This window comes from Typopeltis vanoorti, chromosome 20, assembly GCF_054136105.1.
Source record: "Typopeltis vanoorti isolate ZY-2024b chromosome 20, IOZ_Tvanoo_1.0, whole genome shotgun sequence".
NCBI lineage: Eukaryota > Metazoa > Arthropoda > Arachnida > Uropygi > Thelyphonidae > Typopeltis > Typopeltis vanoorti.
This window is the reverse complement of record NC_143568.1, coordinates 28666358-28693933: the sequence shown is the minus strand read 5'-3', so window position 1 is coordinate 28693933 and position 27576 is coordinate 28666358. Positions and strand designations below refer to the sequence as shown.

At 35.4% G+C, this 27576-nt stretch overlaps 1 protein-coding gene across 2 annotated transcripts in view; it reads left to right on the top strand.

The window, feature by feature from the left end:
* The window catches only part of LOC150095304 (myosin regulatory light chain sqh-like), a 79726-nt gene extending 53104 nt beyond the window's left edge, over positions 1 to 26622 (top strand). For both annotated transcript variants that reach the window (XM_090410395.1, XM_090410398.1), the window contains exons 3-4: positions 4604 to 4833; positions 25462 to 26622. In XM_090410395.1, coding sequence (XP_090266521.1) covers positions 4604 to 4833; positions 25462 to 25569 — 338 coding nt within the window. In that variant the 3' untranslated portion in view covers positions 25570 to 26622. The remainder of the gene's footprint in view (positions 1 to 4603; positions 4834 to 25461) is intronic.
* The last annotated feature ends 954 nt before the right edge of the window (positions 26623 to 27576 follow it).

Here is a 27576-nt window from a genome sequence, read left to right as displayed (position 1 = left end):
AAAGCATGCTTGATGATTTTTTATGTAAAAATGTGAAGTTTTAAAAATAAATTTTTGTTCTTTATATGTATGTATGCACATATGCATTTATGTTACCCAATATACCTATGCTGAGAAAAATCTGAAAACATTTTTAATTCGCTCAAATTATGATCTTCTTGGATATAACGAATAACGGTTATTACGAACAAATATATGCGGTCCCATGGAATTTGTTATAACTGAGTTCTACTGTGTGTGTGTGTGTATGTATGTATATATGTATATATGTGTATATATATATATATATATATATATATATATTGATTTCTATTTCTCAGAATATCTTCAATTTTCATGTCACCTTTATTATCTCGGATTCTTTACAGTACTTTCTTCCATTTCTGAGCTTTTTCAGTAACCTCCAGAATATTTTATCACTCATCATCTCATCTTCTTTATACCCTCTTTTACCTTGCGGTGTTGAGGGTCCATTGTTCATCGGACCTCAATCCATTTACAGGATAAGGTGGTCAGCGCTATGCTCCGGTATATCCTATGGCCTGTAGTGTTAAGTTCTCAAGGCCAGTTTGCCTGCTTTGCGGGATGAAAAACCCCAGAATAAACTGAGGAAAAAACCCTGCTGTCCACGCCCAAGACTGGCTAACTTGGCTATGGCTGAGGAAGATCCTTCAGCTCCTCACGTCACCGACGGGAATCGAACCTAGGGCACTCCTTCCCCAGGCATATGGTTGCAAAGCGCAAAGCCACTAGGCTAACCGCGCGGACATATACTGGGCGATATAATTCATCTGACACGTAAAAGGAATTCACTTGACCAACTAGGCTAGCGTACAGAAGTTTCCAAAGACTCTTAGGTTTGATTTTTCCAAGGAGTGAGAGTCAACTTTTTTTGGCAAAGCTGATTCGTCAGTTATGCCGGTCCCGAGCCTGGATAAAATGGGGGTGGGGGGTTGAGATGGTGCTGTACTTCCCTGTAAAAAGGGAAGTATGGCACCTCTATATACTCTTGTCTTGAACCAGTGGGTAAACATTGCTGTCAGCAGTAACATAATTAGTGAAGTACTTCTTATTACTTGTCTTCTCTCCATGATAATGACCATAACTACCCTTTGATATCTGTCTATCAGCCACCCTCTAATCCAAATCATCGTATTCATATCCTTCTTATTCTTATCTGTGTGGTATCTTATCAAATGCTTTTGCAGTCTAGCAGTATCAATGAGTAGTCACTTTCCTTATCCAACTTCATTGTCACTTTATTATAAAAAGTAAGCAAATTACAAAGGCAAAAGTTATCCTTCACAAAACCATGCTGTCCACCCAGTCCACAATTCTGTCTTTCACCAATTTCTCCAATACTTTAATCACTACTCCTGAGATGCTGATTGGCCTATAATTTGCTACTTTTTTTCTTAGAGCCTTCTTTATGCAATGGGACTATTTTTTCCTCTTTCTATTCCATTGGCACCTACTGAAGCTTAAATTAAACAACTTGGAAGAGGAACTGATAATTATCTTGCACATTCTGATAATGCACAAGCAGATGTCATTTAATCCCATAGCTATTTTCGTATTCAACTTTTGCAGTATTAAGTACCTCCACTTCTTCTATTTCTATTCTCCTATCAGTCAGTGTCACATCTATCATTGCAGTATCACCACCACCTAGATGTTACATCCCCTGCAAAGTGCTCATTCAGTAATTCAACTATTTGGTTATTCTATTACCTCACCACCATTATCACTTCTTAAAGCTATCCTTCTATAGTCATTTCTCCATTTATTTGCCATGTAGTGAAAGAACTCTGGGATTTCTTTTGGCTTCATTAACCAGCTTTCTCTCATAGTTAGCTTTGGCCTTCCTTACCATACGGATGCCCTTCTTGCCTGTGCCTTATACTGTTCATAGGTATATTGATCATCTTTACTTTATAATCCTTCCATAACTTTTTTATTTGTGTGCAACTCCTGTTTAATGAAACTAACTCCTACCTCATTTATCCTTCTGACTTGGTATACATTCTGATACTGCTTTTTTCAAACACCCCCTTTTACACCACATGCACCAACATTTCTCCCCTCCAAATTCTTATGCTATGGTACTGCTGAAAGCTGACTCCTCAAGTAGTCATAATCATCTATTTGTAATTCTACATATATTCCCTCTTAACTGAAAATTCTGCATGTCTGATAATCTCCCAAATCAAAACCACATGATCACTCTCTCCAAGCAGCATCCATGTAGTTAGTGTTAAATTCTCTGATGCAATGATCAGATCCATCATTCTTGAACCTCTCCATCACATGTTGCCTCAGGTAATTATCTTTTAGCAGCTGTATAAATTCCATCTCCTGCCCTGCCTGTGACCATTCCTCTTCTCAATCTATGTCTCCATAGTTGAAATCTTCCATGACCTGTACTCATGCTAATATGCGAGTGCATAGTATCCACATTCTCCCTTATACTTCCCTGCCTCCCTTGGATTATAACAGCAACCGGTTACATACTGAGTCCTGTTGGTCTCTATCTCACACCTGATATCCTCGAATGAACTACGAATCCCTGTCCCCCTGATGTACTTCTACTCTTTTATCCTTAATTGCTCTTATCATTAGCAACCCTCCCTGGTAAACTATGTCTCACTGTTGTTTATAACTTTTGGCCAAGTTGTGCTAACCAGTTGCCAAAAATACCTCACCCTTATTTCAAATACTTCTGGCATTAGTATACTCCTTTCATTTCACAACCTTCCTTATACCTTGTATTACTTAGCCCACTAAAGAACCTGGGGTGCTACATTTTGCATTATATGATCACTCTCCCACTCATTAACCACTAAGTCCCCCACTCTAAATCATTCATCTTTATAGCTTCCAGGGATGGAAGCTATATAAGATGGGTGTGAGCAAGGGATGAGGAGTAGATTTTTTTGTATGGAGAGTGGTGGATGATTAGAATGCATTATCTTGAGTGTAGTGAGTGCAGGGACAGTGAATACATTTTAAGTTGGGATATGATGAGCTGTGCATGTGGGTTTAGGACCTTCCACGATGAGTCTCTTGACTACATGGAGATCTGTTGATAATAATAAAATTTAATATCATATGATTGTCAAAATTTTCTATGATGATATACAGCAGTCCCTCAATTAATGCATCTAATGCTACTTTAAAACAGGCTCATTAATCGAAAATGCACTAATCGAATATAATAACCTAGGGGAAAAAGTATAATTCGTTCCTCAAATTTTTTTTTAACTTTAATTTTTTTATAAAAGAATTAAGGTATGTCTCAGGGCCTAGTTAAAGGAAAACCATGAAGCTGAAAGACAATAAAACATATTCAGAATATAAATTTTATTATTCTACTTCTTAACAAAGAATTGAGCTAACGTAGTTTGGTAGGCATTTTGTTTTTTTTTTTTTTCCTACAACCAACAGTATGTCCCTGTTGCCTCTTCTGCAAAATTTACTGCTTCTCTCTTCATCAGGGTCAGCCTCTAAGCATTGCTGCTTGAAAACTTCAATTGTACGAAAAATATTTTCAAATTGTTTCTGTGAAATCACTTTTGGCTGACTATCAGCGGTTAAATTTTCTTCATATTCTTCAGGATCTTCCCACTGTGCATATAAATTTAGCAGGTCGGAATCACTCAATTCTTCAGAATGAGATTTAACTCATTCTGAAGATGGATGTTATCACTGTCAATCTCGTCAAAACCCAGTTCATGCCGATGTTGGCAATTTCCTCAACAGTTATCCATTTCATTTGAAAAGCTTCCAAAATCTTTTGTATAATATGGAAGACTGTGCTTCCAAATAGCTCGCATATTGCTAGCAGTAATTTCATTCCAAGATTGATGAATATTTTCAATAGCAGATTTAACATTAAATTTCTCCCAGAATTCTACTAATGTCATAGAATTCTCACCAGATGTTGATTCTATTGCCTGTTTAAATGTTCTTCTCAGGTAGTATGCCTTAAAGGTTGCGATAATCTCCTGGTCCATAGGTTGTATGAGAGAAGTTGTTTTTGGCGGTAAAAATTTGGAATATAGCTTACATGGAAGTAGTGTAGCATGCCATTAAAAATAACTTTGTAAAATATTTTAAATCTGTAACTAAATTATTTCATTCTGGCAAGTGATTTTTTAAAATAGTTAGCCATAAAAATGTATACATAGAAAATTTTTAAAATCTGTAACATTTATTTTTAAGATGTATATAGGCGCACTAATCGGGGTGCATTAATTGAGGGATTACTGTTACAATGTATTAGATACATTTTTACTCCAAATGTAGACTTAAGTATTGGACAGTGGCTTGTATTTAATGTCACCTTATAAACTGCTTAATTTTATCATTCTTTGAGTGAAGGAAAGATATGTGATTTCATTTTGTCATTATATAGTTTTTGATAAGTATTTGAAATTGCAAATTAGCAAAAGAATTATGAAAATAACAGTGAAAACATAAATCAAAAAGGAAACTAATCCTTAATTGGAAAGTTGGTTGTTAGCTAGTGGTGGTAGATTTCATGTAACTTGCTGTATATGCTTCTTTTTGTTTATATTTTAGATAATAATTGTTTTTACATTAGGGAAGAATCCTGATGATGGTTTTTTGGAAGGTATGATGAATGAAGCCCCTGGTCCCATTAACTTTACCATGTTTCTAACATTATTTGGAGAGCGTCTTCAGGGAACAGACCCTGAAGATGTTATTAAAAATGCATTTGCTTGCTTTGATGAAGACAACTCTGGGTACATTCATGAAGAAAGGTTAAGGGAACTTTTGACTACAATGGGTGATCGATTTACAGATGATGATGTAAGTTGCAATCTGTTTTATTTTTTTTTTTTTTTGTGTGTATATAATAAAGCAAAGATAGAAGTTAGTAAATAAGTTCCAAGTTAATTATAATAATATATAATAAAATACAGTTTTAAATAAAGAATCTTTGGAAGCCACGGGAGGAAGAAAATTAAGTGGTTTTACTTAAGAAGAAGAGAGTGTGAGGAACCGTTTTAGGAGAAGGTGTTAGAGAGGATTTCGGATGGACTAGAAAGTGTAAAAGACTGGTGGAGACATAATTCAAAAGTCATTCTAAGCTGTGCAATTGAGGTGCTTGATGAAACATCTGGAAAGATTACAGAGCAGAAGGAAGGTTGGTGGTGGAATAACGATGTACAAGAAGCAGTGATGGCTAAGAGGAAGGCAAAGCAGAGGTGGAAGAGGACAGAGAAATACAGAGAGAAAAAGCAAGAAGCCAAGAGAGTTGTTGCACAGGTGAAGGCCATGGCATATCAAGACCTTTGTGATTAATTAGAAACAAAGGAAGGACAGAGAAAGATTTATCGATTGGCAAAATGTAGAAATAAGACTTCAAAGGACATCGTACGTGTGAGGCAGATCAAAGACGCTGAAGAAAGAATATTATGGAGGGATGTGGACATAAGAAACAGATGGAGAATATACTTTGAGGGACTTTTGAATGAGGAATATGCGAGGACTCACAGAGAAGATGGGCAGCCTTCTGAGAGGATGGTGCAGAACATCAGTAGAGTGAAAGTGAAGGAGGCCATGAAGAGGATGAAGAATGGAAAATCGGTGGTCTAGCCAGGATTCCAGTGGAGGCATGGAAGGCTCGGGGGGGGGGATTGACCTGCGGTGGGACCTGTTCATGAAAGTTTGCCAATAGGAAAATATACCTACCCGAGGATTGGAGGAAAAGTACTCCTGTCCCCATCTACAAGGGTAAAGGGGATGCACAAGACTGTAAGAATTAGAGGAATAAAGTTGATGTCCCACACAATGAAAATCCTATAAAGGGTTCTTGATGGAAGACTGAGACAGGTGGTGCAGATTGCAAAGGAGCAATTTGGCTTCATGCCTGGTCGATCGGCCACAGATGCTATCTTTGGGGTACGGCAGATGAAGGAAAAGTTTCAAGAGAAGCAACAGGAGCTACATCTGGTATTTATTGATCTGGAGAAAGCGTATGATAGAGGGCCAAGGCAAGAAGGTACCGGAGAAATATGTCAGGTTGATGCAGGAGATGTACAGAAATGTGAAGACAAGTGTTTGAACCTTCCTGGGAGTGACAGAAAGTTTCCAGTGACAGTTGGCTTGCATCAAGGGTCTGCATTAAGTCCGTTCCTGTTTAATATTGCGATGGAGGTGGTGACAGAGGAAGTGAGAGAAGACTTGTCTTGGACTATTTGTATGCAGATGACATCATGCTGTGTGCAGAATCAAGAGAAGAAGTAGCAGTCAAACTGGAAAGTTGGAGGAAAGTACTGGAAGAGAGCGGTATGAGACTGAGCAGAAGTGAGACCGAGTATATGTGTTGCAAAGTGGATGTCAGCCAGGAGACAGATCTGGAGCTGGAAGGAAATGTCATCAGGAAGGTCATTGACTTTAGATACTTAGGTTCAACAATGAAAGAGGATGGTGAGGCTGAGAAGGAAGTGGGGTGCAGGATACAAGCAGGATGGAGGAACTGGAGTGAGATGGCTGGAGTGCTGTGTGATAAGAGGGTGCTGATCAATCTAAAAGGCAAAATTTACAGGACAGTAGTGAGACCAACTATGACATATGCTTTGGAAACTGTGGCCCTGAGGAAAAATAACATCAGCAGGATGGAGGTAGCGGAGATGAGAATGTTTAGGTGGATGTGCGGTGTGACCAGAAAGGACCATCTGAGAAATGACTATGTAAGGGGAACGGTGAAAGTTACGAACTTAGGAGCAAAGATACAGGAGGCAAGGTTGAGATTGTTTGGTCATGTGATGAGGAGAGAGGAAGAGTATGTGGGAAGAAAGGTCATGCAGATGGATGTGCAATGGAAGAGGAAGTGCGGACAGCCAAAGAAGAGATGGTGGAGGAGGACTTGAGGATGAAGAACATGGATGTGGCTACAGCCCAAGACAGGTAGTTGTGGAGGAGACTCGCCACAAACAGCATCCTTACTTAAGTGGGAAAAGCTGCAGAAGAAGATAATAAAATACAGTTCTTTACTTTCTATTTGCATCCACACAATCTTTTCTTGCTATTTTCAGATATACTATAGTCTACTTATACAATATATACTCATTATAGCTAACATTTACAGAACAAAGAAAAATGGTTAGTGTAAGGTTTTTGTTGTGGTGTATTTTGCAGAAATTTTAGATGTGTCATTTAGTGAGGTTAAAATTACTGTTTTTTTTTTAAATCTTTCCTATACCAAGTGTTCAGAAGGTCTTAAACTTTGAATGCTTTTTCCTCTGTGACTTTGAGCCCATAAGCCTATAGACTTCTGCATTGTAGGGTTTATGGTATGACAGTTAGGCATTGTTGTCAGCAGTTGAGCATCTATTATTTTTGTTTCAAATATAAATTTAAGGGGCTAAACGTCAGCATGAAACTCGGAAGGCATTCCACTGGAATTCTGTCTTATGCATTCTTGATTACATCCTACATTTAGTTCACATTGAATTACAACTTGTTCAGCCTCATCTACAGATCCTCAGTTGGATTCTGACCTGATGACCAAGGAAGGTAATGAAGTAAAATCATCCTCAGTATACTTGGAGCCATTTCCAAATGATTTTCTGACATTGCTGGGATGTCTATCTTGAAGTAAAAATCCAAGACTGTGTATCCTATATATTATTTGTACTAACAAATCAAGATATTAAGTAAATAAGTGTTGGTGATTTGAATATGGTAAGCTTTTTTTTTCCTCAGAAGTGAGCAAATCAGATGGAAACAGCAGCTCATATGAGTTGTCAGCAGATCTAAAGCCCTTTTAGTGCGAGATGATTTATTAGGAATTCAGAAAAAGAAAAGACAGGAATAAACTGAATACACAATACAAAAAATTGGATACATTTCATTTACAAAGCTGAAAGCAAAGTTACACGAAACTCTCATATGTATTTAGTTGGGTTTTGTTCAGGTTTCAGTACTTAATTTTCTTTAATCAAATTCATATTCTTTTCTGTTGAATATTGATCTTGTTCAGGTTTCAGTACTTCATTTTCTTTAATCAAATTCATATTCTTTTCTGTTGAATATTGATCTTTTGATGTCCTCAGGGGATGCATAAGGTATTACAACATCGAACAAGATTTCATGATAGTTCTCTGAAGAACTCTTTCCAAATTGGTATTTGTTAGGGCCTCTGATTTAATCAGCTCTTGCATTTCACTCATTTAGAACTACTAAAAATATCAACCCATCTTGGCCATTCACTAGGTTTTCCACTTCTAGAACTTTTGTTAATCATTCATCTCTCATTCCATTTTATGTGATTCCATTTTATGCCATTGTGAATTAGTTTTGCTCGCACACTCTTGAATATCGATGTCAAGTTCTTTTCTGATTTTTTCATTTATAATGTGGCTCTGATCTATTCACTCCTCTCCATTTTTCCTGAAAACTCGTATCTACAGTCTTTGATCCATTTTATTTTTTATGTGGTTCCCACCTACAGAAGATTATTAGTAAACCTATAAATACATTTGTACCGTGGGTTAGCTAAGATTTTTTTCCCCTTTTTATCAGTTTTATAGATTTTTTTGTAATTTTTTTTTTTTTTAATTTCTTTTTACATAAGCAAAAACCCTGTTCTAGAGAGAGAGACAAAATATGGAGCTTTATCAAGCCAGTTCAGGCAGGCCTCTAACAAGCAGGACAGTGGTCTCTCTGGTGATGAAATTCACTCCCACCTAAAAACGGTCACAAACATCAATGTCTTCAGCAGAATTTGAACTTGCGACATTTTGTTTGGATAGCAGGTACACTAACCACTCGACCAACCGGGGCTGACAAATGATATTCTATCAAGCCGAATTTCTAATCTTAATATCAGATCCATATCCTGGGTGAGTCCTAGACTCCCTGGAAGTCTCAAATAATATGTAACTGTTTGAACATTTGTATATGGGTAGCTTGGTCTTTGGGCTGATTTCTTTCTTATTCTGTGTAAATTTATTCAGCTCGTTCTCACCATTCCTGCATTATCTTTTATCTATTTTCATATATAATTTGTCATCTTTAGTAAAAATTGTACCTAAATAGCTAAAATGTGTAACCTATTCTTTCAGGTCCACAACTGAGACTGATGTTATCTTTGTGATCTGATTATCTTGTATCATTAAAATTTCAGTTATTTTTTAATTAACAGTATATGTAATTATACACTATTACTTGAATTTTTCTTTCCAAATTATCTACTTAATATCTAAATATATTTATATAGTTTTAATTAAAAATCTGTTCCATTCATCAGTACTGTTATATAACACAAAAGAAATGAATCTGCCACCTCTATGTTGATGAAACAGCAAATCCTTCGATCTTGTTTCATGCTTTCCTTCTTTTTTCAAGAAAATTCCTTCCTGGTACACTTATTCACTTTTATGAAAAGCACATTTGCAACAACCATATCTTCTGAGATATTCATTTCCTCAGAAATTGTTCTTTTAACAGAACAATAAACCAAGACATTTAAATGTGTTGGATTTTTTTAAAATCTTTTTATTTTTTTTTATTTTTTTTAAGATGTTTTTTTGTGAAAATTGGGATTCATGTGCAATCACTGAACATGTTCTTCTCCTGGTTTCTTTCACAAATTTTATTAACCACTTCTAAATCCTGTCTTGCTTCTAGTAACCATTACTAGATAAACTGGGAGCATGTAAGAATGTTAGAGTACATTGTAACATTCGGAGATGATTCACACACAGAGACCTTACGTGTGCCAAGAAAATACTTTCTTTTGTCAGCAGCTGCAGTATTGTGATCCTTGCATGATGTGTTCATTGATTTATATTGTTGTCATTACATCCTCTCCCTGTGTCAGCATTGAACTTTGAAACTGCATTTTGCAAGACTCTGACCTTTTCACGTTAGCATTAATATTTCTATATATACTGTGTAGCCATAGTCATTTCTTTTTAGTTTCTAAGTGGAACTAAGTTTATTCTTCTAATCATATCTTTGACAGTTAAGTGCATCGGACATTTCCTTTAATCTCTATTTAGTTGCCATTTTTGTGATTGCAGCCTACACAATACAGACCATGATTCTTGTAACCCTCCATCTTCACACTTCAGCAAGATATCTCTGGTTACGGTACTGCTGTTGGCTGAATATTTCTGGTTGGTCCACTCTTGGTGTAGATAGTTTTGTGTAACACTCCAGCAGTTTCTAGTATCTGCCATGCTCAATCACTTTGGTCACACTGTTTACCAGTGCTGCATTGATTTGCATAACTAGCGTTCCTTGTTTTATGCACCAGAGTGTGTAAAACTATGATATTCAGAGATGGTTATGTGATGTTATGGTCCTGTTTTTCCTGGTTTGGCCTTGGACCTCTGTTTGTAGTGCCATAAACCTCTTGGAGGTTTATGGCACTACAAACAGAGGTCCAATATCTGAACATTCTGGATGGTGCATTGTTTCTTTCAGCAGGACAAAATGCACCATGTCATAAGATAAGGTTGCTGCTGTAACAAAGTGGTTTGTGGACATGAATGGCACCACACTTGACTGGCCCCTACAGAGCCCTGATCTCAACCTTGCTGAACATCTGTGGAATGAACTGGATCATTGGATGAGTTCAAAGCACTTCCACCCCACAACAGTCCAGATCCTTACTACATGCCTGCAGGAATGAATGGTTCAAAATTCCCATTGATTTCTCTCATATGCTTGTGGAAAGTATGCCTCAGAGAATTGCTGCAGTCATCACAGCAAAGGAGGTTCTACATTTTATTAAGGTTCATGCCGTGGTTGTTTTGTTCCTCACACTGTGGTGCCTGTTAACTTCTTTCCAAGCAGTGTAAGTTGGCTTATATATTCACACAGCATATTTTCTCATTTGTTCTCTCACATACTTTAATTTTTTATTTATTGTTTGTGTAGTTTGTTTTACTTGGCTTATTTGATGCCTTTATTGCTCATTCAGTTTTGATGAATTTCCCCCCCCACCTGCTTTTGTTGGAAAAAACTAGGTTTGAATCCTGTCTAGGAAAAAAAACCTTTATCAGTACTTATCATTTCAAGGTGAGTTATCTTGTCTCTTATGGAGGTGGCAAGTTTTTGCCTCCCAGAAACTTGGGTTTTTCATCTTGCAAAACAGGGAAACTAGTCAGAACACATGCAGTTGACAGCCATAATACACAGTGACTGTTAATAATCCACCAAAGAAGCCAGGTTACTTTACTGGGGTGCTTAAGGGCCAAAGATGTATAACCGAGAGGAGTTTAACAATGGTTAAACAAGGCCCCCCCCCTCGTTGTTTTCTCCATGGAACCAGGGCTAATACCGAGAAGTCGGCTACTGAAACAAATACTGAAACACACCCCAAACACACACACTCAACATAAGATCAGTTGAGTATGTTCAAGATCTGTACCATTAACATAAGCCTGAATGACAAAGAAATGGAGCTAGCTGAGGAATTGGATAAGTACTAGATTGACATAACAGGGGTGACTGAAACAAACAAAAAAAAAGACAAACTGGTGAGATCTTTCTGAGCAATAAATACAAAATGACAATCAAGGAAAAGGAGTAGCCATAGTATTCAACACTAAATACGAGGCTAATCTTCTTAAATGGCAGGCAGTCTCAAGTAGAGTGATGTGGGCAAATATGAGAATGGGGGAACTGAACAATGAGCCTATGGTCTCACAGAAGGTTCTACTAAGGTAGAAGTGGAGGAATTTTTTGAGACTTGAGAAAGCAGCTCACACAATGAAAAAGGAAATGTTGGTCCTTGTTGGGGATCTAAATAGCAGAGTAGGAAATGATTGTGAGACATACAAAAATATTTTGGGAAAATTTGGAGAAAAGAACAAATCTAATAATAATGGCAAATACCTGTTGGATTTCTGCTCAGGACATGGACTGTTTATTACTAACACCATGTTCCAACATAAAAAGGTGCACAAATTCACATGGAGAAGAGGCAAGGAATAAGAAAAGTCTCGTTGACTATATTATTGTTGATAGTGATGTTTTCTCTCTGGTGCAGGACACCAGAGTGTACAGAGGATTTGAAATTGCAAGTGATGACCATTTAGTCTTGAGCAGGATAAAATTGAATTTCATATTGAAAAGAATAACATGTAAGAAAGTTTTAAAGCGAATAAAAGTTGAGCAGCTCTCAGATGTGAACTGTAGACTAAAATACAGATTATTGAAGAAAAAATGAAAGAGTTTGAGAACAGGAACCAAACCTTGGAGATTCAGTGGCAAGCCTACAAGATAACACTGATTCAGCCAGAGAGGCATGTGGTGAAGTTGTCTGCAAGGATAGAAAAATCAGAACACCATGGTGGACACAGGAAGTTAGAGGCAGTGGAACAAAAGAAGAAAGCATATCAAAAGTTCCTGGCAAATAAGTCAGCTTGTGTTCTTAGACAATACAGAGACAAATGTAAGAAAGCTAAACACTGTGTAAAACTAGCTTAAAAAAAAAAAAAAAGTCATGGGAGGACTTCGGTATGGACATTGAAAATAAATATCAAGAAGGTGGCAAGGTATTCTGGAGGTTGTTGAAGCTCAGAAATAGAGGAAAGAGTGCTGCAAAAGAAATTAGAGATGATAAAGGACATAATCTCTGATGTTCTTTATCCTCTTTGGAGAAAAAGATATCCTTGAAGTATGGAATAATTACTTTGAAAAATTGCTAAATGAAACAAGCAGTGATAGCACAGTGGTAAAAAAAACACTCAACAGGGACGCAGTCATGAATATATATCCATATTTGAAGTAGTAAAAGCCACCAAAGGCCTGAAATGTGGAAAGGCAGCTGGAGTAGATGACATTCGACCAGAAATGCTGGTCGAATACAAGTCTTACAGCAGCTGCACTGCATAGTTCAGAAGGCCTGGACAGAGGGATGAATTCTGGATGATTTAAGTAGAGCTTTTGTAATACCCATATATAAAAAAAAAGGGAAATAAAACTGAATGTTTTATTTCCCTTATTATATTTCCGAGTGTTCCTGGTAAGATTTACACAGGTATACTTGAGAAACGGTTGAGAAGGATTGTGGAAGAAAAGCTTGGTGAACAACAAGCTGGATTCAGGCCAAATAAAGGCTCTCAGGATCATATTTTTACTTTACAACAAATAGTTGAGAAATCATGGGAATATAACAAAGATATGTATTTAAGTTTTGTAAATCTAGAAAAGGCATATGAAACGGTGCCAAGAGAGAAGTTATTCAAAACGCTACAGGTATATGGTGTCAATGGGCATTATATCAAGCAGTACTTGGTCTTTGAGTTGTAAGTCAGCAGTTAGAATTGAAGATAGTACAGGAGGATGGTTTAATGTTAAATCTGATGTCAGACAGGGATGTACGTTATCCCCTCTGTTGTTCATTATCTATATGGATCACATTATGATGAAAAGTGGTATTAAACCTGATATCAAAATTGGAGATGTTAATCTCAGTTCTTTGCTTTATGCGGACACAATGTTATACTTCTAAATAAATCCGCTAGAAGCCTGCGAGATTCCATGACTAAATTGAATAAGTGTTGTAATAGATATGGTATATAGGTCAGCAATAACAAGACAAAGACATTGAAAATAGGCAGAAGCATTGAGAATATCAATTGCATTGTGAATGGAGAACCTATAGAGCAAGTAAAACATTTTGGCTAGTTAGGCATGATTTTTAGTGAGGATGGTAAATTAAATATGGAAATAGAAAACAGAATCAACAAATGGTATGGTAGGAAGTCAACTGAATAAACTTATATGGAATAAGAGAGAAATTAATCAAAACACCAAATTAACTGTATACAAGACAGTGTTCAAACCAATTTTAACTTATGGATCTGAGAGCTGGGTCAGAAGCAAAACATTTGACCAAAGACTATGGATGGTAGATATGAGAGTCCTGAGATAGATTAGGGGCATGAACAAATGGCATCAATGGCAATATCATATTAAAAATGAAGATATTAGGAAAGTATTTGTCAGTGTCAGCATCTAGGAATGCGTTAGCAGAGCTAATCTCAGGTGGTATGGTCACTTACCATACAAATTTGTATGGTCACTTTTATACCATACAAATTGGGTATAAAAGTGACATACGATTTTGGTATAAAAGTTTCTCTTCCAAACTGGCAGAGAAAACAAGCCAGTTTGGCAAGAAAAAGATCAAGAATATGACCAAGATATAGGTGAATTGATATGGTAAAAATTGTCTTAGAAGATAGAAATATAAGATCCGATAATGTTGGAGTTCTGACAGGTAAAAGACTGATTTGGAGGAAAATTGTAAATAGGAAATTAGTACTACATGAAAAATTTACATCATTACTATCATATCTTGTACACCCCCTTCAGTATCATGACAAGAATTTGATAATGAATTACTTTGCTACGACAGACCATTTGAGTTAAACACACAAGAGGAAAATGTGATTTCTTTATTTACATTACATACATGGTCAGTAATATGAAATTAGATAATCATTATACATAAATATTTAACATTTTCCAGCTATAACAGCAGTCTTGATTATTTCTTAAGCACAAAGATTATGCTCAGCTTCTGAAATCCTTTGCTGAATGCCATTCCACAGATTTCCAATTCAAATAATAATGGGGAAAAAAAAAATTTTTGTGCTAACTCTCTTCCTCACTCCTATTTGGTTTTTAGTAGTCCCCATTCAGCCATGTATGAATTTCTGTTGTGCATATGCTCCTGTGCTAGCTATATAAACATTCACTTAAATCTCCATCTATTATGAAAAATTCAGCAAAGTACAGCTAACCATTTCTCATAACTGTCATGATACAATCTCTCCAAATATTTAATCTTCTCTGAATATTTTTTGATTATCTTGTCATCTATTAAAAAACTGAGTAAAGCTGTGACCTATGATCTCATATTGGCTTGACATATAAAGATACATGGACTAATGAAATGGCATAACTACTTTTCTCCTTCAAGCAAAATTCTTTTAATTATACCAGTCTGCTAAGCTTTATTAGTTTTCTTACTCAAATCTTTGTATTCATTAACTTTTCTGAGCCTCTGTGTTGAGTTAATATCCATTTAATGCTGTCTCATTACTAAATTGCTTATGCTTACATTTGTTCATATTGAGTTTCTTGTTTTGCTTGGGAAAATCTTAAATCGTTTCCATGTTTCTCAAACTTCCCCATATCCCTCACTCTTTACTGATAGGTTATATTTTATCACTAGTGGCGAAATTTCATATGACATCTCTAAGTTCAAAACTGGAGTAGTTGGCATAAATATACACAACGTTTATATTTTTCAGTGAAAATTTAACTCTGGAGAAAATTAAGATAGGATTTCTCAGCAAACTGTCATGGCACAATAGCTGATTGTACTACTATACACTTGCATGTTGAGATATATGACATGGCAAAATATTAAGCATATTATAATGTAAAAATAATATAAAGATTTTTAATATTGTATTCTAAACTGTATCTGAAAATGTATAGATCAAGGTTTTAAAAAAAAAAAAGTTAATAAAATGCTTTAGTGGGCTGCAGACCATGATTTGGGAAATGTTGCTATAAGGAACTGGGTTATTGAAACTAGGCCTTTGCATTCAATTTTGAATTATGGAGTTGTAAGTACATTTCAAATCTGGGGTAGAACAAGATGTGTTTAAAAGTAAATAAAAAAGGGAGTGGGTGTTTTTGGACTGAAAGGGAGTTATCTGGTTGTCATATTAGAGGTTGCAGGATTCCCCCCTCAACTAGCCAGAAGAGATGCTACCACCATACATAATGTAGTTGCTCATGGCTTTATTTGCATGTAGATCACACAAGCCAGATTAATTAAAGCAAGGTAAATTTGTTTTAATATTTATGCAGATAGTTGTAATTTTGTGTCATGAAAGATTTTGAGGTTATAGTTATTTCAAGAAAAAAAATCTTATCTTGAATAGCGATTTGGGTGCTGTCAAAACTAAGACTGGAAGAAAAGAGATTTCCTTTTTTGTAGGGCTTTTTGTCCTACAAAAAAGGAAAGTTTTTCAGAAAGTTTCAGTTTTTATATTGGTTAATATTGAGAAACTGAGCTCACACAAATATGATGTTGAAAGATGTAACAAAATTTTCAGTTCCCTTGTGGAAGAGAGCTGGGTATGCAGCTTGGACAAAAATCTAAAATTCCTCAAGAGTTATTTCAGAGAATTTCATTTTTAGAGCACAATCCATTGACAAGGTAACTAATTGTTCTTCTGGTGACAAATTCACAACTCGATGTATTAACTGTGACAAATGGATTTCGTAGCCAGTCATAATTGTGTGTATTTAAGGAAGGAAAATAACTTAATCTTTTCTTCCAATATTGTTAAATGTTCTGTTATAATGGAAATAATTCCCTCTTCATTTTTATTATGAAGCGAAGGAAACATATCTACTGTTTTTTTTCTGATATGTGGGTTTTCCAAAGAGACTTTTTTCTGAAAAGCTGACAATTTGTCAGTGGATGTCAAAATATTTTCATATTTCCCTTGGATACTTGTATTAACGCTATTTAAGTGATTAAAAATAACGGCTAAATATGCTTTAGCACACCAAATATCATTTTGAAGACATTTTACAAAAGCATCTGTACCTTCATTTTGAAAAAAGGCCAATAATTCATTCTTAAGTTCTAAAATTCGGAATAGCACTTTACCCCTGGATAACCATCTTATTTCAGTATGCAAAAGCAAAGATTTGTACTTGGCTTCCATAGATACGCAAAGTTTTTTTTAAAAAGGCTTGCTTTTAAGTCTTGACTTGATGTAATTTACCATATTTACAACTTGGTTTAGTACAGGTTTTAATGTTGTTGGTAATGTTTTTGAAACTAGAGCTTCTCTGCAAAAAAGCATCGTGAGATATAATATTTGGGTTTATTTTCTTTGCGAGAGTAACAAATCCTTTAATCGAACCTACCTAACTTATCAGAAATTTTGAGTCCTTTCAAAATATTTTACTTGTTTAATTTGCATGTCCAACAATCTCTTGAAATAAATTTTAGTTTTTGAAGCAAGATTGACGTGCTTCATTGTAAAGTGGCATTTCAAGGTAGCAGGAACCATGGCACTATTGAATAATTTTTCCCTGCATACAAGATCCTGGAAAATAAGACATTCTTCCTCACTGGTCCACTTAAAACCAAATATTTGTCCGAATATTGTCTATTAATTTTGTTTATTTTACTACGTATTGTAAAATGTTGTTTATTATTTAAATTTTAATGTCTGCTGTGCTTTTATATATTAACTTAATTTTATTTTAGCCTAACTTTACTCTATTCATCTTTCTATGTTTATCTTATAGAAAGGCTTATACGTTGGCAATACATGACTATTAAATTATTTAAGGAATTTATAATGTATACTGGAATATTAATTAAAAGAAAATTTAATAAATACTTCCTATATTTCGGCAATGTCACATTGCCATCTTCATGGGCACATACACATATGGCACGTACACGCAGGCACAACAAAAAGAAAATGAGGTAGAAGATAAACTACTATTGTTCCTAAAGTTCTAGTGGGCTATGTTGGGTTGTCTTGGCCGTTGGGCTTGGGCTGATGTTCTCATGATGTAAGTCTCCCAAATTTGGGGAAGTCTCATGCACCCAAATTTGGAGGTTTGGAATGTTTTTTTAGAGCTGAGGCTGATTCTATGAATAATCTTTCATACTTGAACTTACTGTGGCATATTACTTTGGCTTTCTTCCAACGTATCCTGTGGCAGGTATCTAGAGCATGGTCTGCAAGCCCAGAGTGGCTATACTGGTGAAACTGGACCTTGTGTTGTGAAAGAAATCCTGATATTTGCTGTCCTGCCTGTTGGGCTAAAGTAGGACAATTTACAGCTGGAAGGGACCTGGTATACCCCAGGTAGGTCTAGGGGAAGTGGTTGGTCTTGGTCTTTCGTAGAGCGGATAAGGGAGGCCAACTTTTTATATGGTCTGTAACAAGAAGTCAGGTCATATTTTTTTAAGGAGTTTGGTTATTTTTTCCGAGGTGCTCTGGATGTAGGGAATGTTGATAGATTTAGGGTAATCTTTATTGTGAAGAGGGGGGGGGGTTGTGGTTTACTGGTTTTAATATTTTTTGGGAGGTTGTAGTCATTGGCTAAGAAAGTATTAAGGATGTGGTTTAGTTCAGTGGTTAGGGCATCTGAACAGATTAATTTTGCCCTGTTATATAGTGTTTTAATGACCCCATAGTGTTGGGGGGGGGGTGAATGTATCTGCCTGTATGGGTGCGTTTTTGAAGCAAGATTTGAAGCAGATACATTCACCAACATTCTCCTCCCCCCACCCCCACAACAATATGGAGTCATTAAAACACTATATAACAGGGCAAAATTAATCTGTTCAGATGACAATGCCCTAACCAATGAACTAAACCACATCCTTAATACTTTCTTAGTGAATGACTACAACCCCCAAAAATACTAAAACCAGTAACCCCCCCCCCCCTTCACAATAAGGATTACACTAAATCTATCGCCATTCCTTGCATCCGGGGCACCTTGGAAAATTTAACCAAAATCCTTAAAAAATGACCTGACTTCTTGTTACAGACCATATAAAAAGTTGGCATCCCTTATCTGCTCTACCAAAGACCAACCACTTCCCCTAGATCTACCTGGGGTATACCAGGTCCAGGTCCCTTGCAGCTGTAAATTGTCTACTTTGGCCTTGGCCAAACAGGCAGGACAGCAAATATCAGGATTTCAGAACACAAGGACTACATCCAATTTCACCAGTATAGCCACTCTGGGCTTACAGACCATACTCTAGATACCTGTCACAGGATATGTTGGAAGAAAGCCAAAGTAATACACCACAGCAAGTTCAAGTAAAAAAGATTATTCATAACATCAACCCAACATAGCCTGCTAGAGGGAACCATTAGGACTTTAGGAACATAATAGTAGTTTATCTTCTACCTCATTTGCTTTTTGTAGTGCCTGCGTGCATGTGCCATATTTGTATGTTCCCATGAAGATGGCAATGTGACATTGCCGAAATATGGGAAGTATTTATTAAATTTTCTTTTAATTAATATTTCAGTATACGTTGTAAATTCCTTAAATAATTTAATATTCACTATGTTTAGTCTAAAAACTACTTTAACAAAGACTCCCAAAGTTAATCCCATCGTGACCAATTTCTGCCCCCCCCCCCCACTATTAAACTTTCTTGTTTTGGCAGCTCCTGTAGGAGGCGATGACCTTGCTAATGCTTCTGCCTTGGTATCTCCACTTGGGCCTGGTTTCCACTGAAGAGACCTCAAAGGTCGAAACTAGTCTGGGTAGTGGCCCTTCCCTTAATGCAAAACATTATGCATATCTGCAAGGAGATGTGGTTTGCATTATGGGAGATACTGAGACAGGAGTGTTGGTAGCTTGCTCTACCTTTGCAAGGAGTTGCCCTGTATTGTACCACTTTGCCCTAGTCCTGAAGATACTTTCAGGCACAAACTTTGTTTGCACACACTTGGATAAAGGATTAAACTAAATTTATTATTATTTCTGTTATAAGTATATCTAATATATGCAGTCCTCACTCTCATATAAATCAAATTAGAAAATTTATTTTATTTTCAACTGTGCCGTCTGATTTGAGTAAATATTGTTAGAAAGCTAGGGTGAGGAAAAACAGGTATTAATCACTAAATAAATTCAGTTTCTCTATATGCATGTCATGACTATTCTTACAAAAAATGTGCCCGCAGGTTCACATTTTTTTTGGAGATAGTGCATTATCCCAAGAATAGATCAGGTAGTTACAAAACAAAAACATTTATTTTAAAACTCAACAAGAATACATTGCACATGAAATACTGTGAAATTATTTCACTTAACCCTTTTACAAGCAAAATTACAACTGATAAGATAAAATTCACAATGCACACAATTACTGAGTTAACTCATTAGGCATAAACTATGTACATACTTGCTCACTGCATAAACAGGTTACTAAAATCCTTCCTTTAACTACTGACTTAGTAATTGTCTAATTACAAACATTTTCTCAATAGCACTGCTTCCTGTATTATAACTAAGCACACATTCATTACTTAAATATACAAGCTAACAAACAATCTCCCCCCCTGGCTTAGTTAAAGCCCGTTTACAATTTCTTGTAAGTGCGTTCACAATACTGAGACACTTTTTAACAAATACAAAAACATTGCATACTTACAATTCTACCATGAATAAAGAGTCCAAACAAAATTTCAGCATACTTCTTTAGCATCATAGGTCTACATTCTAGTTAACTTTCCTAGCTGCTTGTGGACATCACAGGTGGTCTCCTATAGATCTTTCCTGTCGATTATTCGATATAGAGTCAGCCATAGTTCACGGTAGTCTTGCGTGTAACTGCTCTCTTTCTGGAGACTAGATCTTGAGAGTCATCAACAAGGAAATCGGCCTGCTGTGATCTGGAGACGAAGATCCTACAGCACTCAACAGGTAGGTAACCAGCGACAGGAGAAGAGTCTCAGTGACTGGAAGGAGAAAGCCTCAACGATGAATGGAACAAAAAGCCTTGGCGACAGGAACAAAGCCAAGAGCCATGATCTCCTTTTATGCAAAATGTCACTCTTTATTCTACATGCTGTCTTTTTGAGATTAGCCTTTAGCGATGACATCATTCTGCCTGTTCGGTCAACATCGGTTGACCTTGCAAACTTTGGTTGGTGTTTCGTCGTCACTAATCTGGCATAATCCCTATTTACAGCTTTACATACAGTCAACGTATATGCACTTTCACAGTGGCATTTTACCTAGGACATTATATTTTAAATATTACTAAATATTGAAACAAAAAAAAAAAACTAAAATTGATTGCGAAAAATTAACAAACAAAATTTTTCTGCAAGAGATTTTACAGTATAATGTTGTCTTCTATGAGATGTATTTGCAGCAATGTCATTATTACCACTTCAGTTGTACTTGCCTCAGAATTAAGTTTTCATTCAATGATACATTTATCATTGTGTGCTACTACGATGTTACACAACGCACAAACCAAACACACGTCACTGAATGACTGTGAAAGAGACTCTCCACCCTGCATCTCCTGCAAACATGATCTCTAAACGATATTCTATTGATTTAGAATATCGTTTAGAGATCATGTTTGCTAACTGTATCATGTGACATCTTTCATTGGCAGAACACTTGCACCAGTTCTCGGAACACATGCTCCGGGGAACGCCGGTTAAGAACCACTGGCTTAAACATTTCTCCTGCATCAATCCTATAAAACTCTTTAAGTAACAAATGTTTTTATGATATTTTTTTTCCCTTTCAATCTGTCAACTTATGCAATTTACACACTTTCAGTCTATTGTCATATGGCACATTGCACAGATCACTTGCTTCTAAATCCTCTCCACCTTCCCAAGAGACAAAACCTGAGCATATTAATTATTAATAGATGTAATTGTATCAAAGCTTTATAAAGAGGAATAACTTTATCACTACTTGTTAATGTGTTCAATAGCCAAGTAATCTTATGAGCTATCTTGAAAACCTTAGCAATATGCCTTCTAAACTTTAGCTCTCTACCATCACCTTCAAATCCCTAGTATATATCCTGGAGTATATGAAGTAACTTTACAGCTTACACATGTAGATGTAGCAAAAATTATATAGAATTTTATTAAAACTCTCCAATATATTTCATCCGATGTTATGTGGACTTTGTCAGGGAGATGGTCTGTCTCCCTGACAGTTGTCATAACATTGGATAAAATATATTGAGTTTTTAAATAAAGTTTTTCATGTCAGGTGCACCTGTCCCATTAAAAAGTATTAATTATAAACCTTCTTGGAGTATAGTTCATCCGTGTGGTACACAGCTTGTAATTGATTTATCCTTTATCCCAAAATTCATAATTTTACATTTCTCCACATTAAACTGCTACCCATTATCTTTTGCCCATATTTGACAGCCTATTGAAATCATCCTGCAAGCTCTTCATCTCAGTTGGGTAGAGTAATAGCTCTACTCAATTTTGCATTATCAGTAAACAACTATTTCCTTTCAGATTATTTCCTATTTCATTTATTGATTTACGTACTAAATAACCAGTACTGGTTCTAGTACAGAACCTTACAGCACACCACTAGTCATCTGTTCTTGCCTGGATTCTGCTCCTCCATATGTTACTTTTTGATATCTGCCCATCGGCCACCTTATCCACATAGCCAGTGTCATATCCATCTGATTTGTGTAATAGAGTTCCATGTGGTATTTTGTCAAATGGCTTTGCAAAATCCAGCAGAATCATTGTGTAGCCATTTCCTTTATCGAACTTAGCTGTCGCTATTATCAAACGATAGTAAATTATTAAGGCATGACTGCCTTTTGCAAAGCCATGTGGCCCCTCAGAGTATCATATTCTTATCCACCCATTCTGGAATTCTCTTTTTGACCAACTTTTCCAGTACTTTTATTGCTACTCCTGAGATAGTGATTGGTCTATAATTTGCTACTCCAGTCTTAGAACCTCCCTTATGCAAAGAAATTATTTTGTTCTCTTTTCACTCCCTTGGAGCTCTACCAGAGCTGCAACTCATAGTCAGAGGCATTTCCAGTACCATTAATTTTTTTTTTGTAAAAGAGGAGTTGATATCCTATCTAATAACACAGCCATATATACATTGAGATTTTGCAATATCATAAGAACTTCTAGTTCATCTACATCTGTTTCCCACTTTATGCTGTCACATATTTCACAGCAGTAACCTCACTTGGAACGATATACTTTTGCAAAGTGGTCACTCAGTGACTCAACTATTTCATCTGCTTCTGTGACTTCATCAGCACTCATTAAGATTATTCTTCCATAGTTATTCTTCCTCTTAATTGCCATGTAATGAAAGAACTCTTTGGATTTCTTTTGGCCTGCTCGGCTAGTTTCTTCTCGTAATCTGATCACCTTTCTTGCCGACGCTTGTACTGTTCATGAGCTTACTTGTCACCTTTCTCCTTATCTATTCTCCTGTTCAATATTAGCATCCTTCTTTTGCTGGGTTTTATACCATGGTACACAGCTTCAAGGTTCCTCCTAATTTTGTTGTAAACATCTTTGTATTTCCATATATATCCCTTCTTGACAGGATGTTCATGTTTTACAATTTTCCAAGTCAAGACCATATGGTCACTTTCCTCAGTCAGAGGCAGTGTGGCAACCTTAGTTCTAGTGATAGCACTTCTAATCCTATGTTAGGTCCAATATTTGCGCACACAGTCTCCTCTATCATATGCTGCCTCATGTAATTATTTCTCAGTAGGTGTATAAATTCCATTTCCTTTCTGCCATGTAATCTTTCTTCCTTCCAATTTATATCTCCATAATTGAAGTCCCACATATCACTTGACCTGCACGCATTGTACTAATTTGCTGATGCATGTCTTTCAGCTCTTCCTGAGAACCCCCTGGCATACAGCAGCAACTAACTGTAATTTTGTCATATTGGCCTTGATCTCACACCAGACTGCTTAAAATGAATAGCTACCTTCCTGCCTATCTTTTGTTGCAATTCATCTATCATTAGCAGTATCTCTCCTCATTCTACCTTCTCTATCCTCCCCAAAAATACTAAACCATTTGCATTCTATCTCTGTAACTACACCATCTGCTGTTATCCAACTTTCATTAATGCTTATAACTTTTGGTGAGGTTGTGCTAACCAATGCCAGAAACTCTTCCCTCTTGATGCTTCTGCCATTAGTATAAAGAAATGGTAGCATCCCTTTAGGTTCTCTCTCCTGACCAGCTTTACTTTCTCAATTGACTACCTTAGTCAATATTTTTGCTTGAGAGACTAGATTCTGTACTTATTGGTCATTCTCATACAAAGGTCATCTGTGCAGAGGAGAAGTCAGGATGCCAGAAGGTTGGTTTTTTCCTTTCTTTGTTGATGCAGTAGAATCATCCAGATGTGTAATAGTGGTGGGTGCTGCTATTCCCATCTCTTATTTAGCTAAAGCTTATATAGGGGATAGCAATTAGTGAACTGGAAAATAAATCTTTTCATACTGATAAGAATTATTTCATTGATACATTTTGTTATACAGGTTTGGGTCAGATGGTTGGAAGCAATAATCCAACTAAAGAAATGAGGCAAAGTTGTGACGATCATCCTGCTTTATTATATTATTATTATACAATGTGTGGATGCATTTCCTTTGTGGAAGAAGATATCTGTGCTCAATTGTGGTCTTAGCCACCTACAGGATAGAACATTCATTGTATGCTTAGATGAGTCACTAGTAAGGGAAAAGTCTAGGTTGTTTTGAGTGGTTAGGGTTGTCTTATATTCTGGTAGGCATATGAATAATTTGTGTAAAATTGGTGATAGCAAATGCCGGCCTCTACCTGCTCTTGATCCATGCAGTTGGTAGAGGAAAGCCAGCTTGTATTGTGAACATCGAAGTCTCCAAGGAAGATGATTTCACTATTAGGAAAGTTAGACGGAAGAATTTTAAGTAGATACTGAATTAATGTATTTTGTTGGGCCAAGTTAAACTGAACTGTTTTTCCTGTTGTGAGAAAGTGGTCTTGAATGTTCTGCCAAGAGTTTCCCTGTATGTGTTATATAAAGAAGATAAAGCAGGGTTGATATTTTGCTTTTTTTATTGTAGCATATAGTAAAATTCTTCGGTGGTTATTCAGAAGCAGTTGTGTAAACTTTTTGAAAAGGAGAGTTTATTTATAAATATGAATATTTAGCTGCTATCTGCTAATTGTGTAGTAATAATTGCTAACCACATAGCCTTTGTTGCTCTAAATATTTTAATATTTTCTTGAGTTTGAGATATGTACATATACTAATTTCAAAGTAGCCATTGGTAGATAATTTATTTCAAAGAAGTTAAAACCACAATTTATGAACTATTAATATAAATTTCATTTTTGCATGATTTTCACAATTCTCGATCACAGGGCGGATTATGGCCTTGAGAAACATTTGAAGATATCCTTATTTTCCCTGACCTGCTGTAACCCTTTTGGTTTGAATCCTGTGTAGAATACAAATAATTAATTTTTGTGGTAGAATTTTTTTTCTTCTGGAAATTTTGATTTTTCATTCTCTGAATAGATTCTAACCAGAAGAAGTCGGTTAAAAAAAAAAAAAAAAAATTTGGGCTCATAGCTTTAGTGGCTTTGGCCATAAATCAAAATCACAGCTCTCTCACTTTCCCATGAAAAAATATATCAAAATATATAAAAATTATTTCAAATTGTTGCAATGCCAGCTACTGCTGTGAAATATACGTTTCAACTTTTCATTGGCATAATATTTAGCTTTTTTTTTTTTTCAGGTCAACTTTGATGTTAAAATGCACTTAAATTTGATTTTTCACTTCTAAAAATTTGCAATTTCAGAATAAACTTATCTTTGTTACTTTACTTTCAGGTTGATGAAATGTATAGAGAGGCACCCATTAATAAAAAGGGAATGTTTGACTACTTGGAGTTCACACGTATTCTGAAGCATGGGGCCAAAGACAAGGATGATCAGTAGAAATACTGAAAACCGTTTTTTTCTTTTTTTTTTTTAATTAGGCTTGAAAAATTTTCATTATTTAAACAGCGTAAAAATTTCTTCCTTATCAGAGCAGTGTAAAAATGTTCCTTTAAAGCAAATGGCATGTTATGTGCGCAGTATTTCTCAAGGGCTAAGAATTCTCCTTTTCACTGTCATATATGTTATATATTATTTAATACAAGCAGGTTTTCAGAATGTACATGTTCATCTTTTTTGAATACCACCTTTTTGTTATTCTCATTCATGTAATGATGAAATGAAAATCTGGTTTTAGAAACGTTTTTTAAAGATAATGGATTTTCACTCAAAATCCCCACATGATTCAAAGTGAAATTCCATTTTATACTTGAAAACAAATGAATTCAGAGGCTTGTGACAAGCCTCTGAATTCTTAAGTTCATTATTTCATGTAATGCCATTTTGCCTGATATTTATGTCAATCAGTATGTTAATCTGGTAAGGAAAAGAGTTAAATGTAGTCATATACCAAAGTATAAGTTAAGCTTTGTTACTAATCCATTCCATTATTTGGACCTAGCAATTTTTATAGGATTCTTATTTTACTGTATTTTGTACTTAAGCTGCTTTTTTTTTTAACATACACATATACAGTATTTATATATATATATAAATGTTGAATTATTTACATCATAAAGTGCTTCATTTTATACATATATCAATCAGTACATTGTCTGCTAATAGTGATCTGAATATAGTATTAGTATCAGTAACATGAAATGTTACTTGAAATGCTTGTTGATATTTGCTGCTCTATTATAATGTATGGATATTAAGACAGTTTTATTTGTTCCTGTTCAGTTTAGTTGTGCAGAAATAATATATAAAAAGCAGAGTTCTTGTTATTTCCTAAGGTGCTTTCATCATGGGGTATTATGTTTTTATATTCCAGATAACAATGAAAGTGTACAAAAAATAAAGCACTACTTTTAAGTGCAGTGGATGTATTCTATAAAGTTAATGCAACATTTTTATAGCCTTCTAATAAAATTTCAGAACTGTTCTTAAAAACTTTGCTTGATATTTTCATTGATAAACTACATATAATAAACTATTTATATTTAAGTAAAATATCTGTTGCATAATCAAGATAAGAGAAAGCCAACAAATGCTGGCTTAAAGTTAAATAATCCATATACTCTCTCCTCCCACCTCCTAAAAAATTGGCTTTGACTTTTTTTTTTTAATGTTCATGGATTTGTGATATATTAACTACACCTTACTGGCCTTAATGTTCTTGCACATAAATAATTACATGGATGTGAAGACTTATTAAAACTGACATAACATGAATAGAAAAGATGAATTAATTGATATATTTCACCAATGCATATGTGCATATGGGTAGTTAATGACATCCAAAGAGCGCATTGGTATTACTTTAGATTTTGAATGACGTTGAGTTGAAAAATATTTATTTAATTTAAATAAAAAAAACCTTTTTCATCTTAAAATTAACCGATGCTGGAATGAATGATTAATGTTCAGATACATATAAAAAAAAGGGGGGGGGGACGTGATTTCCATTTTAAAACAATTAGTGTCATCTCTCTTTAGAAAATGAACCTATTCTCAGTAATATCAACAATTAAAATTATCAGTTGTGTTTTTAGTAGTAATTTGGACAAAACTCAACTTTGGCTGAAAATGTTAGTTTTAATATTAGAACCTATTCACTTGTCACTTCTCCGAATATCCACATGAATTGTGTTATGGTATATAAACTTTAACATACAGGATATTGAACTTATTTTGGTAGTCGAAATATAATTTTCAGCTGTTTAACTATTTTTCTCTTTAGAAAATATTTTGTTTATATTTGGAATTTAAACTATTGTCAAATTAGAATTTTTGTAAAATTGGGGTTGCTAAAGTATTAAAACTAAATAACTGGGAGGAGACCTCCGCATCACCTTTTGGGAATGCAGAGAACCAACTGGATCTTCTGACGTAATGTCTAATCCT